This window comes from Calonectris borealis, chromosome 21, assembly GCF_964195595.1.
Source record: "Calonectris borealis chromosome 21, bCalBor7.hap1.2, whole genome shotgun sequence".
Classification (NCBI taxonomy): Eukaryota; Metazoa; Chordata; class Aves; order Procellariiformes; family Procellariidae; genus Calonectris; species Calonectris borealis.
In genome coordinates, this window is record NC_134332.1 from 10,893,972 (window position 1) to 10,910,202 (window position 16,231).

The 16,231-nt window shown below is 42.6% G+C and overlaps 2 protein-coding genes across 9 annotated transcripts in view; one reads left to right on the plus strand and one right to left on the minus strand.

The window, feature by feature from the left end:
- Positions 1-277: 277 nt before the first annotated feature.
- Positions 278-7,484, minus strand: ZBTB26 (zinc finger and BTB domain containing 26). 5 transcript variants are annotated; one of them, XM_075170823.1, is made up of 4 exons: positions 7,413-7,484; positions 7,079-7,159; positions 6,703-6,915; positions 278-4,966 (listed from the first exon to the last, which is right to left on the minus strand). In XM_075170823.1, exon 4 carries the CDS (start codon positions 4,954-4,956, stop codon positions 3,640-3,642), a length of 1,317 nt encoding a protein of 438 aa, XP_075026924.1. In that variant the 5' UTR covers positions 4,957-4,966; positions 6,703-6,915; positions 7,079-7,159; positions 7,413-7,484; the 3' UTR covers positions 278-3,639. The 5 variants fall into 5 exon arrangements, with proteins under 5 accessions (XP_075026924.1, XP_075026923.1, XP_075026921.1 ...); XM_075170822.1 differs by lacking the exon at positions 6,703-6,915 and having other exon boundaries at positions 278-3,381; positions 3,709-4,966; positions 7,413-7,436; XM_075170820.1 differs by lacking the exon at positions 6,703-6,915 and having other exon boundaries at positions 7,413-7,435.
- A 47-nt stretch (positions 7,485-7,531) lies between these two features.
- RABGAP1 (RAB GTPase activating protein 1) overlaps positions 7,532-16,231 on the plus strand; it is a 75,288-nt gene continuing 66,588 nt past the window's right edge. For 2 of the 4 annotated variants that reach the window (XM_075170835.1, XM_075170838.1), the window contains exons 1-2: positions 7,532-7,703; positions 14,343-14,544. In XM_075170835.1, the coding sequence (XP_075026936.1) occupies positions 14,395-14,544 (150 nt within the window). In that variant the 5' untranslated portion in view covers positions 7,532-7,703; positions 14,343-14,394. The remainder of the gene's footprint in view (positions 7,704-14,342; positions 14,545-16,231) is intronic. The other 2 variants (XM_075170837.1, XM_075170840.1) reach the window with 2 other exon arrangements.

Consider the following 16,231-nt stretch of genomic DNA (forward strand, 5'->3'; position numbering starts at 1 on the left):
AAAGTTTTGCCAAAAAACTAGGGGAGAAAAAAGACCAACACTTCAATTTTATCAGTTACTAACTTGCAAAACGTGTCTTCTAAAACAAAAATAAATTAAGGAAAGACTCATCCCTGATCTATACAGGAAGCTGTGCAGCTGCACCAAATGCTGCAGGAACACATGCTACACAAGTTACTACCACTCAGAAAAGTGGTGAGCCTAAACCTCTGGTAAACCTAAGAGTTCTAAGATTTTCTTCTTCTTCTATATTAAAAAAATAAATAAAATGCCAACATAAAAAAAAATCCTATTATATTCAAGGAGTTATTAAAATATTTTTGTAATAGACTTCAGTTATTTTTAGGATATGCAGGAAGTTGTACAGCACATTAAGTTGTGAGACTATCCACTTACCAGCAAATAGTATTCTACACATTAACACACAGATTATGATAACTGCCGTAGTCCTCGTCTGAATATGCAGCATCAGTAGCAACAACCAATGGATCTAGTCTTTCACTAATCGGAACATTGCAATGAAGACAACATTTTACATACATGGACAATTAAGTTCATCTTATTCTATAATCGAGCTGCCTCTATATTCCATTTATAATAATTCTCACTCCATTTTAATCTGTAATTCAGAGAAGAAGCATTAGCCAGATTTTTCTTTTCTAATGCCTCTTCTATACTCTTCACTTGTCTGTTCCATATAGGGACAAATCTTAGATGAACTCTACCCCCAGTGCACACTGCACCGTGCCATCAGCGTATTGCCCTCTTAGATCCCCAGTGTTTCTGGAGTCACGCAGCCGTCTGCTGCATAAATCTTTCGGTCTGCACCCTTTTGCCAGGCCAAAAGCACAGACATCAGTAAGAAGTCACTTTTCATCCAACAGATGTGTCCACTTTCATTGAAGAAGCAGTCTTCTGCATTTCTTCTTTTTCCTATTTATTTCTGCCACAGTCTCACCAAATGACCACAAGCAGCCTTTTAACTGAACGGTCAGCAGTCTCAGCCTTCTCAGACGTTGACATCACCACAGCACAGGGTGGATTGAAAACCTATATATCTTGACCAAATCATTCTTTTGTTTCTTAGGAAACCCCTTGTCTCTTCATAACAGCTTCAGGTCACCCACAGCTACTTCAACAAGCTGTACTCTTCTTGCAGTAACATTACAGCTTCATGATTTCATGAAAAAAAATTTCCCAGATAGACAAAGCTTTCAATACTGTCCATTTCGCTGCCACTTTTTCTAGCATTTTTACAGTTTTACTCCTTTCTCTGGCAGAAGACCATTTTCTTTAACGTGTCCATATTCATATCTGGTTAGATTGTTCACTAGTCCCTTACAGCATGTTGACCTGGCTCTGCAAGCTCTTATTCTCCATGTCTATCTTCGTTTTGACGTTAGCGCTATAACTTATTTCCATATAGTGAATAATATATTATCAAAATGTTTGAACAATACAGAAGATTCTGCCCGAAGACAGAATGCAAGTGTCAGATGCAACTGTCATGGTCAGTTTTAGCTCAAAACGATTCTGAAAGCAGGTTGCTTTTAGAGGAAAAACAGTTTTTCTTCCCATGCAAACCTATTTTCTGCCCCAGGAACCTGAACAATAATTTTTAAAAGTTCCAAATAGTTAGATTTTAGGCCTAAATATATTTGCTACAACTTGAAAGATGTAATGCCCTGACTCCATTTCCATTGCTTACTTCATAGCTGTCCATGTAACAGTTCATGTAACAGTCAAGTACAGTAGTTTAAAAACTCAATTGCAAAAACTGATTCACAGAATCACCTTGCTTTTCTACTTCAAAGTATGTGGATTTCTGAAAACATTCTGCAAGATTAACGCTTTTTATCTGTCCATCAGTGTAATGTCTGCATAAGGAAATCCTGGCTTCTACACAAACATATCTGAAGATGAAGACCAACTTTTGATAATAATACAAAACATTTTTTGCTCTAACACACCTTTGGTCATACCTGGTTAGCATTTTTCACCATACAATAGCAGCCTTTCACCCCCACCCCCTCACTCAAACACACAAACAGTACTACTTTTAGGTAGGAAGCATAATCTCAGCCTCATGGCAAACCTTGTGGAAAAGAGCTGCATTGGAAGAAATACTTATTCCAAATACAAACAGCAGTTCTCTACCGAGGATCAGCCATTTGATTATTAGTCTATGCTACACTTCAATGTAATAAGAGTGCTGTTCTACTGGGAATGGTGTTCTTCAGATAAATTAGTTTCCTTCAGCCTGACTGGGATGCGGATAATTCCACGGCACTTTTGAGAGCAATATGGTATAATCCCAGAATCCCAATTAACATGCCATTCCCGCTACATTTGATGTTTAAGGCCGTATACAAGAGGTATTGCTGAGTACAGTCAATAGCTGATATATTAACCTACAGAAATTGTGCTACCTATACCTTATCCTAGGTTCTGTAAAACACTAATGGCCATGAACTATGCAGGTCACTTAAAAAAAAAGTATTATTTGAATGTCCAAGAAACCAAAAAAACTTTATGTTGTTAATGTTCTTATGGCAGGTATTTTTGTTTCTTTCATCAAGTTAGCTGACATGAGGCCCTTATTAGATATCAAGGAGAGATATACAAGAACTAAGGGGAAAAAAAAAAGAAACAAAAAAGGAAAAGCATGGAGTTGTTATACATTGCAGCTTTTAAAACAGATTCTTTTCACAGTGTCAAAAAGCAGTATTTCTCCACTCCAGCTTTGTTCTAAAACCAACGACTGTTGTGGCTTATGTGATGCAAAATTTATAGAAGATGGATGATAATTTTTAGTTTTGAAGTGTTTAGCTTGTCTCAGTACATACACTGGTAAGTGCCCTTTAAAAATCCTAGGTATGACAGCATAAGAAATAGGTCATACTTGCACTCCAGGCACCAGCCTCTCACATTCCAGAGCTGCCATTTATTCTCATTTTGAACAGTTCTATGCAATGATCAGCTAACCCTGCCAAATCATTTAGGGTTTTATCTTTTCATAATGCATGTTGAGGTTAAAAACCCTGAGAGCTTTTAAGATAGCGTTGATTGGCAGCAGAAGTTTCTTGAAATAGTTTAGAAAGGGCAAAAAAAGTGACACAAAAATACTTCATTTCAACTGTAGGGGTCTAGGGGTAAGATCAGAGAAAGACAATTTTAAGAGGTAAGTTTGAATTTAACTATATGGAGTGCTTTCAGTTATCCAGTGCTTTAAAAAAAAAAATAATCGGGTTATCTCACAGACTTGTCCTCTTTGCTCTTTCCTCCATCTGCCCAGACACAGAGAGGCCTCTAACTGTACAGCAGATGGTTTACTTGCAGCCCACAGCAACAGTCTTTCAAAAGGTGTTAGTCTTGAGTCTCCTAATCAGAGAGAAATGAAACAATTAACCCCATAATCCACAGTAGAGACACAGACAGAAACCTGAAGGAAGATTGCTATTCACAGAAAATATCAAGTAAGACTAAGAACAATGGCTGAAGACCTGCCAGGTTTTGCAATCCAACCCGCCATCCATCCATCCGTAGCCTTTCAGGGCATACCACTAGTTTAGGTAAGAGCCCAAACCAACTGTTTGCTCCTCTCAGTCACGATCCCTACAAACGGCTGTTTTTAATTGCTTAATTGACGCAGGTACTATCATTTCTTAAACTGAGCACAGCCTGAGGCAGCTTCCCTGCATCCAGTACCTGGCTTGCATCAGCTTGCTGACAGACCTTACTGTCTGTAGCAGCGCTACATGTGAATGAATCGAAGTCCACTGTTATGTCTTGAACGTTTCTTTCATTGGCATTGTCAAAGCTATTTTTACCGTGTAGCTGTTTAAGGTGTTTCCTCAGAACGGGTTTATGCGCAAAAACCATGTCACAGTAGTTACACTTATGGGGCTTGTCCCCACTGTGCAGGTTGAGATGGTCCTGTAAGGAACACTTCTGAGAGAATGTTTTCCCACAGATCTTACATTGGAACGGTTTGATGCCTGCGTGCACTCTCATGTGCCGGTGGAGATTGCCTTTCTGAGTGAATGTCTTGCCACAGAGTAGACACATAAATAGTTTATGCATCTTTAAGTGATTAGCATAGTTTTCCAGATGCCGAAATACTCTTGTGCACTTTGGACACTGATGGTGCCATTGGAGGCCCTTGTCTATACCTCGGTTGTTAGGCCCAAACATATCTTTGGAGGCCAGAATGATGTTATCACTGCCAGCGTATGAAAGGGCATAGTTGTGGAGGTGGTTTTGCTCTATTTCACTTGCTCTGTTTTCAACAGTGGAATTGATAAGAAAGTGTTGAGGCTCTGAGGAATGCAGTGCAGTTTGTTCAGAAGAAATAAACTGGTTCTGATCCTTCTTATTCCTAACTTCTGTTACCTCCCCAATGGACTCCACCTTGATAATCTGAATATCACTATCCTCCATGTCCATACTGTCTTCTGAAGGTTGAATACAAGGTGAATCTTGCTGCAGAGAGTCGTCGTCTCCTTGGTGGTCCTTCAGCTCAGAGGAGTCACTTTGCTGTTCACACTCCTTGCTCTCCAACGGCTGCTTCGGTTTTATAAACTTCCAGAGGGCCTGCGTACATCGTTCAACAATGTGGCTCATCTGCAGAAAGCTTGCAGCAGTCAAGTAATTTACCAGTTCCATTTCAGGAAACTCCAGAATGCCACTGTAACAGGATAGAAGCAGCTGCCTCCCCACTTCCGAACTCTGCAGTATAGAGATTTTTACATCTCTGGAGTCATTTAGTAAGAACTGATCTCTTAAAAAGGGAGAGCCAGCAGCAAATACAATTTTATGCCCATGAACTTCAACGTCATCTATATGGACCACGACATCACAAAATTTGTTTTCTTCCCTCAGTTTGTTCATTTTCTGTAACATCGAATCCCCATAATTGTCAAACTTGAAGTGAAGAATATCTGATCTTTCTGACATTTTGGCACACCTAAGGAAAAGCAGCAAGAAAAAAAACAAGTGAGAACTTTATTGTTTTCTAAAATGCAAGTTAGAAGGGTCTAAAGTAATAATATAAAGTGTATGTTTAATCAGATGTTATGTTTTATCCTAGATAAATACTAAAGTCTGTTACAAGTTAAAAGTCAAAAAAATCAAGTTTATACCTCGCCTTACAATATCTTTACCTTTTTTTAATTTAATGCAGCTTGAATATAAGGTAGAGGTGATATGACAGAAATTCTCCTGAAGCAGTATCCTAAAGAGTTAAAATGTTTTCCACACTACTTGTCTGGAATTTAAAGGGAAACCATGGAAGTATTTTTAGCAGCCTTAGATCTTGTTAAGCTTTGCTTCCACATTAAAACGCCTCAGAGATTTTGTCTTTACCAAATAACAATGACGTCCCTTTAGCTTTTGGTTCCTTTAATGCCTAAATAGCTTTCATAACAAATGAATTCAAGGCGAGACAGAACCTGGCACCTGCCAGACATACAAACATCCCTCCTAACCTTCTGCATCTATCATCTACTGCTCATAAGAGTTACAATCCAAGAACAGTGGCTACAGTTCCTCTAGGACACTCCACAATTTGCAGAAGTATTGACATAGGACACGTCTCATTGGAAGTAACGTAATTTCGACAAGCCAGTCTTTTAGCAGGAAGGACTACGCAAGCTTTGCGATACCCGCAGCACTGGGTTTAACGCATCGTTTTAGATGGCCTTTTAAGGTTTTTTGCAGGGGTTGGATCTTCCATAAAACAAGTATCAATCTGTTGTCTTTCAACAGTTCTTGTAAGGATTTATAAGACTACACTGATTCTTGATGAAACACTGTTCACGCAATCCTGCCAGAGAACTGGGATTGCAGGAAGTGAAGAAATCACAGAAGACTAAATGATGCAAGATTTGGTGAGATAAAATAACACGACAAAGCAAAACATACACCTCGCAACTACTACAAACACCACATAAAGCTTGAAAGGAAGCTTTGACTTTATAGATAAAAGCAGATACGGCTCTCTTGGGACATAAAATATCGGCTCAGTATACACAACACTACATGCCTAGTGTAAATGAATGAATACACAAGACAAGGGTTCAGAGATGAATGTTTTTAGAAGTATCTGTTGATAATCTGGGTTGTTTCAATTTGCTGATCAGGCATCATCCGGACACGTGACCTCCTCACTACTCGAGCCCATCAAGTATATCTTCCAGTGTACGGCATGCAAAAATTAGAAAAGGATTTCAAAAGCCTTCAGAAACAGGGGACCACGGAAATTTCAGAAACGGGTAGCATCATTCTGCAGTACAACCAGTTCTGCTGAATCTACAGAAAGTAGAGCCGCCACGGTCTCTTAGTCATCCTGTCTTCAGTGCTGCCTGGCTCATCCCCATTTCTAGGGCAAAAAGTTTAATTTTAGGCGGCAATAGCCTTTGGCAAATATCAACGGTAGCAACAGATCATCGTGAAGTATCTTCAATGAATTTCAGGCACTATTGAACTGTTTCTTTTTGTGTTTTCTGTTGGAAGTGATGAAGGAAGTCTACTTGTGAGCCTGTTTTTTCCACCTCGGGATACTACGCAGTTAAAGTGCGCATGCCAAGGTAACACTATATTGTGCTGTTAACCAGACACAACTATTCCAGCCACTCAGTGTTCCTCAGGCAGATTACAAGAGTCACATCGTGACAAACTGAAAACAGAAAAGAAGTAACTTGCCTTGACACACGTTCAGTTTCCACTACTCCTGATCTCCAAGGACAAAAAGCCACCAGATGAACCCCCAGCCCTCTTTCTCGGGAGGGTCGCAGACCGAGCCTAACTCCTGGTCCGCCGCGACCCTCCAGGCTCTCGGCACAGCACCCCTCCTCTGGAAGCAGGGGCTTCCTCGGCGTCCACCGACCGCAGCGGGCACCGGCTCCTGCACACGTTCTTCCCGAGAACGGGGAAAACGATGTTCCAGGGCAGCTCAGCCGAGAGCCTGCGCAGCTCTTCAGCGCCCGAACGCGAAATCCTCTGCAAAAGCCGAGGACGCGGCTGTCTACGCCCGCACCTGCCCGGCCCCGCGGGAGGGAGGGAGGGAAGGGGCAGGTACCTGTAGCGCCGGGCCGCGTCCCCCCGCTGGCACCCGCGGCCGCTCCTACCGCAGCGCACGCCGCGGCCTCCGGCTACGGACCTAGAGAGGGGAGGAGAGCCGCCGTGAGCCGCCGGCCGCGCCTGGGGCCGCGCCGCCCCAGCGCCGGGCCGGGCCCGGCCGCCGGCCGCGCCCCCCGGGCGGCCCCGCGACCCGCCGCGCCCCCGGCCGGGCCGGGCCGCCCGCCGAACCCGGCCCGCGGCGGAGGCGGCGGCGGGGGCAGCGGGAGCCACGGCCCGCTCCGGACCCCGCTCCGGGGCCGCCGCCCGCGCCCCGCCAGCCCACCGGGACCTACAGCCGCCGCCGCAGCCCAGGACGGCGACTCGGAACCGCATTGTTCGGCCGCCGGAAGCGCTCGCGTGCCCTCCGCCCCGCACCCGGAAGCGCCTGGCGGGGCGCCCGCCCCCTCCGCCCGGTCACGTGGTGGGCGGCAGCGGCGGCCCAGGCCCGGCACCGGGAGGCGGCGGCGGCGGCCGGGGTAGGTGGGGCTCGCGCTGCTGGCGGGGTCTCGTCCGCCCCGTCTTCCACCCTCGGGCCGCCCCCTCTCCCGCCAGCGGCCCCGGCCCGCTCCCGCGGCGCCTGCCAGGTGCGTGCGCTGCCCCGCCGCCGGTCCGGGGCTTCACCGCCGCTCCCCGCCCCTGACCGGCGAGAGGCGCGCGGGAGCTGGGGGCCCTCCTGCGCCCCGTTACTGGCGTGTCCCTCCCCTGCCCCCTGGGCCCTGTCTCCCTCCCGCTGCGGTGCCCTCCCGCCCCCTGTCCCCTTTGCCCGGCGGGGGCCGCGGCCTCGGCTCGGAGCCGCCCGGCAGCCGGCGCGGGTGGCGGCGGGAGCGGGGCCGTGAGGCCGCCCCGGCTGGCTCAGGGCCGGGCGCTGTCGGGTCTCCGGGCCGAGTCCCGGGGCAGGCGGGGGTCGCTGGGCTGGGCCCGTCCTTGGGAGCCCCCCCGGTTCCGGGTGGGGATACAGGGGGGACCCGCCTCGCTTCTCAAGCTTTTCCAGCCGCGAAACCTATCAGCGTTCCCGGGGCCCCGCTGAGCGCCTACCGCAGGCGCGGGGTTCGGCTCCCGCGGCGGGACCGTCCTGTCCCGGGCTGCGCTGCGCTCCTTTGGGACTGGCGCCTATTTACCGGCCAGGCGGCCGCTTGCCCCCGCCACGGCCTGGCTGTGTCGGCTGTTGGTTCCAGGTGGATCCTAAAATGTGGCACTTCATCGCGTCCAAACATCTTTATTTGGTTTATGTACCGTGATCTCGGTGTTTCTCTCGGTTTTTTTTTCCATCCTGTTGGCAACGACATGTTTGTTTCTCTTAAAACGTCCCCAGAAGATAATTTTTAAGGGCTGATTGTGTCAGTTAGGGATGAAAATTAAGTATAAACAGACTCTGCTAAGTTGGTTTAAAAACACGCATCAGAAAAAATTGAGTGAAAATCGAACTGGTAGAAGTAGACTTTGTGGTTTTCTTTTCGTCTGTGTAGTTTTACCGGTTCAAGGCATTTCGGGGGAGAGGAAGAGAAGGAGAAAAAATACTCAGGAGGGGTTTGGAGAGAGGGAAAAGATCATGTTTATTTCTTAAGTACAAGTTGGAGATCAAGTGCAGCTTACCTGTATTGTTATACAGATACAGCTTGCTTTATATTCCCAATTTTATTCTATTTACAGGTTTTGTTAAAGCACAGCGTGATGGGATTTCTGAGGGTTTTGGCTACTTTATTAGAAAATGTGTAACTGCATGGACTTCCCCATTGCTGATTAAATTACAGAAATACTATATTCTTTTTAAAGGCCTCTACTTAACATTAAAAGGTCAAGGACCTGAGCAAACTTAGTTTTGTGTACACAGTAAACAAATTAATAAATGGAGCTTGGCATAGGGGTTTCCTTTTCCAAATCCAAGTGCAGGCAGCTTTTAGTAGCACGCACCGAATGTAACTCTCCTTTTTTCAGTTCTTCCACAGCGTATTTTTAAAGTGCTGTTTGTGTGGTAAGCATAACTCTCTGTTTCTGTTTGAATTCTAACGAGAGAGGAACTCCAGAAGTATATAGAGCTGGACTATCCTCTTCAGAGTTTGTTTAGCCTCTGGCTGCACTGCCTTTATGCCAGCCTCCCGCCTGTGTGGTGTCCTGCATGTCCCGGCTCCCCTGTGCAGACAGTGCATAGATGTGCCTGATGCTGATGGAGCATCAGCTGCGCAGTGTGGATGAACCAACTGTTCGTAGTTAATTCATTCCAGCGGCATTCTTGTGATGGGCTAGCTAAGGCAGTGTCAGCATTTCTTTTATAAACCATGGTTTCCCAGGACCTGCCACATGTTTCTGGGGTTGAAGAATTTGCTTATTACAAGAGCCTAAAATCAGAGTTTTGTCCTCTACGCAGATAGTTCAAATTAAGGTTAAAAGCAAAGTTATGTTGGCAATAACTATGAATCTGTTAAGGATTTTTAACAAAGATCACATTAGCTTAACTCTTGTGTTTTGTTTGATTCCTGGTTTTGCATACAGTGGCCAATGATTCACTCAGCTTCCTGAGATCTGTGCTTCTCCGCTCTTGAGAAGAGGAGGGGGGATGAAATTTGAGGCAGCCTTATCTCCAAATAAATACTATTTTTTCTGGCTCTCAAGTTTAGTGGGAACAACTGTGGCTGTCACTGTGTTTTAAAATGAACAGAAAAGTTAGTATTGTAGTTGCTATTTTTTATTAATTACTCTCTTTAGTCATCCTAAATCTTTATTTCCACATGCAGTATTCCACTGGCTTTCTTGCTTCATTTCGAGTGCAAAATACTTCTTGTTGCTTTTGTGAATCTGTTTCGCTCAGGGTAGGTGGGTAAAGATCAAACATATGATTATGCAGTCTAATCATGTGATATGTGAGACGAAAAAGGTTGCTGGTGATTGATCTTTCTCATATGTTTTTTTTCCCAAAGCTGCAATAAAATACAGGCGGTGTGTATGTGCTCAAAAAAAGTCAAACCACAGCTCCTTTCCCACGTGTCTGTCAGTGTGACATCACTTTTGCTCTTACATTTCTTATGCTGCTTGGACTGAAACACCTGGCACGACCACATGTAATGACGACATTATTTTCAAGGCTTTTTTCAGGACTCGCTGTATATTTGTAAAACAATAGGTGTACACTATGCGAATTGTGAAAGTAAAAAAATCACAGATTTCAAAGACTGTAAAGAGCTAAGAATCCTAAAGAATGCTGGCTTATTTGTCATAAAACAGCTTCTGAACTCTGCTACAAATTCTGATTTTCACCCACACTAAGAGTCTTGGCTGTGTGCTACCTCCTTGTTTTCCATGTTTTTTAACATTATACTTAGTGGTTTTATATTTTAGGGGATAGATGATATAGGTTTATTTTGCATCCCAAGCTTTCTGACTTTGCTGTTCAAGGTAGCTTCTTGAATTATAATATTCTCCAGTAATTTAGTTAATATTGCTGTATTGTTCTTCTATATCTGGTGCATTCTTCATCAGATACACTGTAGCTTTGTGGAATCGCTATAGGAACTGCAGCTGAAGTACAAAAGCTGAGAAAGATATGAATGGGGAAAAAAAATCTCTTTTCTTCTCTAATTTGCATACCTGTTCTCATGCTTATTCTCTTTTCTGCCCTTAAAACCCAAAACTTAAGTATATTTTATGTTGTATTCCCCTCTAAATTCAGTGCTAAGGGTGCTACATCTGCTGTTGACTTAAAGGTAACTGCTGTTTTAAACAGTCCAAGAAGTTCACAGCTGAAACCTTGATTTTTCTGCTCACCCTCTGGCTTTTTGCGTGGCTGTGGCTGTTCTGAATACTGGAAAACGGGCGCCCCTTGGAAAGGGAGACCAGCCATAGTTGCAAGTGCCTTGCTTCACTTGTTGCACATGTCTCAAGGTGGCATTCAAGCTTCAGTCTCTTACAGTAATGTAAAATGGAAGGGTTTCTGGTTTTCTTTTTTTATGTACTGTTTGCTTTAAGCTCTTTCAAATTAATTCTGGCAGTACTTACAAGGAAAATTTTGATCACAAGTTGCAGGTCAGGTGCCAAATACTTGGGAGAGGATAGGAAAGTAAAGGGTAAATATTTTATAAATCTGTGTAACTAATCTTGAACTTTGATAGGTTTGTTTTCCATTTGTTTGAGATTTTAGCATGGTGAATGGTGTCTTTGCTGTACCTTTGCATGTTATCTTGAAGAGAGAGAGAGTAGGGTAGGTTGCTACTGTTGTTTGGTTGCTTTAAATATAAACAAGAACATTTTTTAAAAGATAGTTTGAGTCTTGGACTCGCATTGTAGCTTTGTATAACAACAGCAAGCATAGAGTGAAGGTGAATTGAAAGCAGTGACCCAAGAGCCAGCCGTGTTGCCTTTCTCATTTTGCAGCTTTTTCCAATGGTCTTTTGTGTGAGGAGAGGCCAGGATACCCATTTAATTACACAGGTGAGCAAAGAAATAAGTTGTTAAAAATTTGCCTCTTAGTATGCGTTTTACCTAGACACTCCGTCTCCTGTAGAGGTTTAAAGACACCTTCAGGCAAATACTACATTATTGTGGTGTAGTTTTGTGTCAGGAACTAAACTACGCTGAATTCAAAAGCTCATATTTATGTTGAAACAAACAAAAGTCTCTTTCCCTGTAAGGGATGAGACGTTGGCTTCTTCTGAGAAACATTGAAACTTGAGCAGTTGGCTGGGGTCTTTTCTCCTACCTCTCTAAACTGTGAGAACAGAAAGCTTCAGTTCTTAGACAAGATGCAGGTGTTACTATTACTGCACTGTCACCGCTGTTGTTTGTTCTTACTTTTTGATTCCAGAGGAGTCATAAGCCTGCCACACTTAATTGCTCTGCTGGTCTTTGATGTGTGCCCTTCTAGGCTGGCCCATATTTTAATGAGCTCATAGGCTTTCTGTTGTTGATTCTGCCATTGTGAGTTTTCTGATTCAGGTAAAGTGATCCATGCGGTAATCTGCATGGAACAAAGTGATAGCAAGGAACAGAGGAAATAAAATGCATGCAAAGCAAAGTATGGCAATATGGAAATTTTGGTTAACTTCAGGCAATATTTTAGCATTTTTAGTATTTTAAGACTGTGCTTTTGCACCTTTTGAACCTCTGTGGTTGATTCCAGCGCAGTTGGGTAATTGAGCCTTGCTTGCTGATACATCGCTAATAAACAAAAGCTTCTTACAGTAGTGTACTACATTTTCCCCTTTCCTGTGCTCTCTTATCTTGTGTAATTTCAGTAAGACTTTTGCTCAATGTAAGGTTGGCAAAGTTGGGTTAATCAGGACCTTCTGCTGTTGCAATTCTGTATTGTGAAACTGCTCTAGGGGTTAGGCTAAGCCAGCTGTGCTCCAGGATCAAGTGTGGTGTCTGTTTATACTGTGCTACTGAAGAAGAGTGTGCAAAAGCACAGCATGCTTTTTCTTTAATTGAAGTTAACGTTGGTGAAAGATGTCAGATTGAAAGACTTTGGAAATAGGTAAAATTAACACTTCAAGGCAGACGCACTATACCAAAATAAATTGTTAAATTGATCCTTGCCTAGATGATCTTTACAGCTGCTTGTGATCAAAGCCCACTCTTCTACTCATACTTAGTGTGGCAGATGAATTTGCACTGTTTGAATGAAAACAGTAAAGCCAAAGGGATATTAAGTGTTTGAAGCTTATTTTTATTCTGTGTTTCAATATATTTGATTTAGTTATTTTCAGATGATCTATGTATTATGTAGATGGTGCAATAAGGAACTTCTGTAGAAATGTTTTAATATGAATTCTTTAAGCAAAAGCATCTTTAAAAATGAGAACTCTGCCCGACCTTTAAGGTACCTGCAAGTAATACCAGATAGACACATACAGTGGGTAAAACTTTTCAAAGTATCTAAATTTCTCAACCAGTAATTCTTACTGAAAGTCAGTGGATGTTAAAATGTTTTTTGAAAAGGATTTCTAAATATCTTACATGCTTTTGAAAATGAAACCCAATAATCATAGGCGTATTGTTATTCATGAACGACCCACATCTGTTCTTCCTCTTGCACGCTGCTTCAGTTGTCCAGTGAAACACGTTTCAGGGCCATGAAGCGAGTCGGTTGGGAAAGTAATCAGGTTAAAAATAACCCAGAGGAGAAAAAAATTTGTTGTCCTCCTGGCAGGTTTTCGAGTCATATTTTGGTGGCTGTGGAGAGAAAGGTATTGATAGAAATAAAAGCAGACTTTGCTATTTTCAGTGCATTGTTCTTCGTTCAGAGAAGAATGCGATGAGCCGTGCTTGTGGATATGCCAGGTTTCTCCATTTGGCTGTACTGTTGGAAGCCAGGTTGGGACAGTGCTCCACCGAATGGAAGGCATAACTTGAGGCTGAAAAAGCACTTGGGTTTGGTCATGCTTGGGAGTATGTAAAGACCTGAGCCATTATGATAAGGGTATATTTGGGTTTCTGGGAAATTTAATCAGCCATTTTTGTCATGGCAGTCTGTTTTGAGCCACGGATTCTGAGAATCTGTGCCGTAGAGTTCAAGGTGTGTGGCTGAACTTCACCTTTTGTTCCTTTCTTCAAACATCTCTCAGTGCCAGTTCCAGCTTTTTAAAATCCTCTGTTGGCTCTGATTCTCAGTACTGATCCAGCCTACGCTGTTCTTCCTGCTTCTTGGAAGTCTTTTCTTTTATTGTTCCTTACAGTACAGAAGATTCAGCATAGATTGACAAAATGCTGTATGTCCCAAGGTTTTGGAGCATCCTTACCACAAAATATCAAGAGTTAGATCTAACTCTTGTTTTGGGGGAAAAGAATGTGACTGCAGCATGCAGTGAGCTCTGACAGCTACAAAAGTAATTTTTGCATGAACATAGGTGAAGGCAGACAGATTATCTGAAGAAAGTAAATGGACTTTATAGTTCTGGCCTTAATATGAGTCCTTTGTCAGCTGGCATAGTGTATGTTCCAAGGGCCTGTTTTGTGCTATGTGTAGAAAATGGTGCTTGACATAATCATGAAATACTGCAAAAAGATTTATTAACTTCCCTTCTGTGAGTTATGGAAACCAGTGCTCTAATAGTAACGTGCTGGTTAGCAAAATCAAAGCAGGACCATGAGTGTACACTGACAGAGAGTTGTAACTTGGTTATGCTGTCAGATGTGTTACTTTTTATAACTAGTCAGCAGGTTTCTGAAAAGAAACGTTCGAGCATTTTAGCATGAAATTTTATATAAGTATTTTTATGATTTTTGTTTTTCAGGAGTTTATAACATATTTAATCTCATTCATGAATCGAACTTCCTTTTTAAGTCATGGATGACAAGGCTTCTGTTGGAAAAATCAGTGTCTCTTCAGACTCGGTATCCACTCTTAACAGTGAAGATTTTGTCTTGGTTTCCAGGCAAGGGGATGAAACACCATCTACAAATAATGGTAGTGATGATGAAAAAACAGGACTGAAGGTAAGAATCAATAACCTGAGTTTGTTCCCTATTCTTCTAAATCAAACTAACCATAGAGAGCTTAAAGAGGGACTTCTTTATTGTGGAAAACTTGACAGAAGGGAGAACTTATTCAAGAATCGATTTTGCCAGTGATTTTTGCATTACTTTTGCTGATGTCAGAGGTGATAATTAGGTTTTGAGTAAGAGCTCTCTCCATCACTACCTGTGGGTTTTTTTCCCCACTTTGCAGAATCCTTCATGAAGTGCTTAGGATGAAACAGACTGGCTGTCAAGAACTTGGAACTGTGATTTTATCACAGCTTTCAGATAGAAAGCAATATTAACATACACTTGATTTGACCATATCTCTTAATTCAAACGTATATTAAAGTTTTCCCCAATGTGAAATGTTCTCTTTAAGAAATGTAGAAGTGTAGTTATAACTAACAACTTGGCATGAATCTGAGAATACAAGCCTATGTGGTAGGCTTGTGTGAATTGGAAGGGCATTGACGTCTTCTCACTTTTAAAAGCGCTGTTCTGAAAAGAGACCCTTGTCACTCTCTTTTTTTTTCTTTTTTTTTCTTTTTTTTTTTGGGGGGGGCTACTTAAAGAAAATCTTTCATCCCAATTTGTATTTCTTTAAGCAAAGTGACACAAGCAAGGTCGTCACTCCAAATTCTGTCATTTTAATGTGTTGAGAACCGGATCGTTCCTAGAGTGGTTAGCGTGTTCTTTGTGGGAGATAGAAGGAGATATGCCACCATCTCATGAGACTGAAGTCTACAGTCACATCTATGTCTTCAAAATAGTGTTTTTGAAGATGATGAGAAATCACGTGTTCTGCCTGTTGGACTGGGTGTTTCTCTTTTCTGTACTAGCAGTTGTTACAGAGACTTTATTGAACATTTCTTGATGCTTTTGCGCATCTTGCTTTTACCTGCCAACTGCTTTGTTTTTCTTGCATTGCTTTGAGTCCTGAACAAGACATGCCATTATAGTGGCTATTTTCTTTTACATAGGACTTCAAGCTAATTCTGTTAGTTAAGAGTCTCCAGATCTTACTTTTGCTTAATCTGGCAAAAATGTTCACTTATATTTTATTGCTACTGCAGAAGATTGACACTTCACTATCATAGGATAGTCTAAAAAAATTTGAAATTTTCTTGAACAATCAGCCTGGTCTTCTATAAAACACTCTGAAAGACTGTAACCTCATGCTTGTCTTTCTAGATGCTGCAAATAGCAGCAGCTATAAATACTTAAGAATTCAGAGTAGTCTCCATAGTGGTGCTTACCTTGAGAATGCTTCTATGAGTCTATTCTATGATTCTATTACTATGTGGCGGTGTATGTGATTAGCTCCCAAAGTTGTGATGCATCATTTGAGACCCCAGGAGACACACACGGTCAACCAGATTTTCCGTTCCATCCTGTTATTCCCAAGGAAAGTTTGGAAACACGAAATGCCGAAGTCTGCAACACTTCTCGCTCCATGTGGGAGCTATTTGTATTGCTGGTCTAATGATTGCCTTGTTGTGGCGGTCCTGCAGTGTTTGTATGACACGCTACATCTTGTTTAGTACAGTCAAAGAAATTGAAGAGACTTGTATATAAAGTCATCTTCATAGAGCTTGCAAATATTTCAGAGAAGAATACGCTTAATAATTTCAACTCCTGAAATTTATTTCAAATTTTCCTTGTG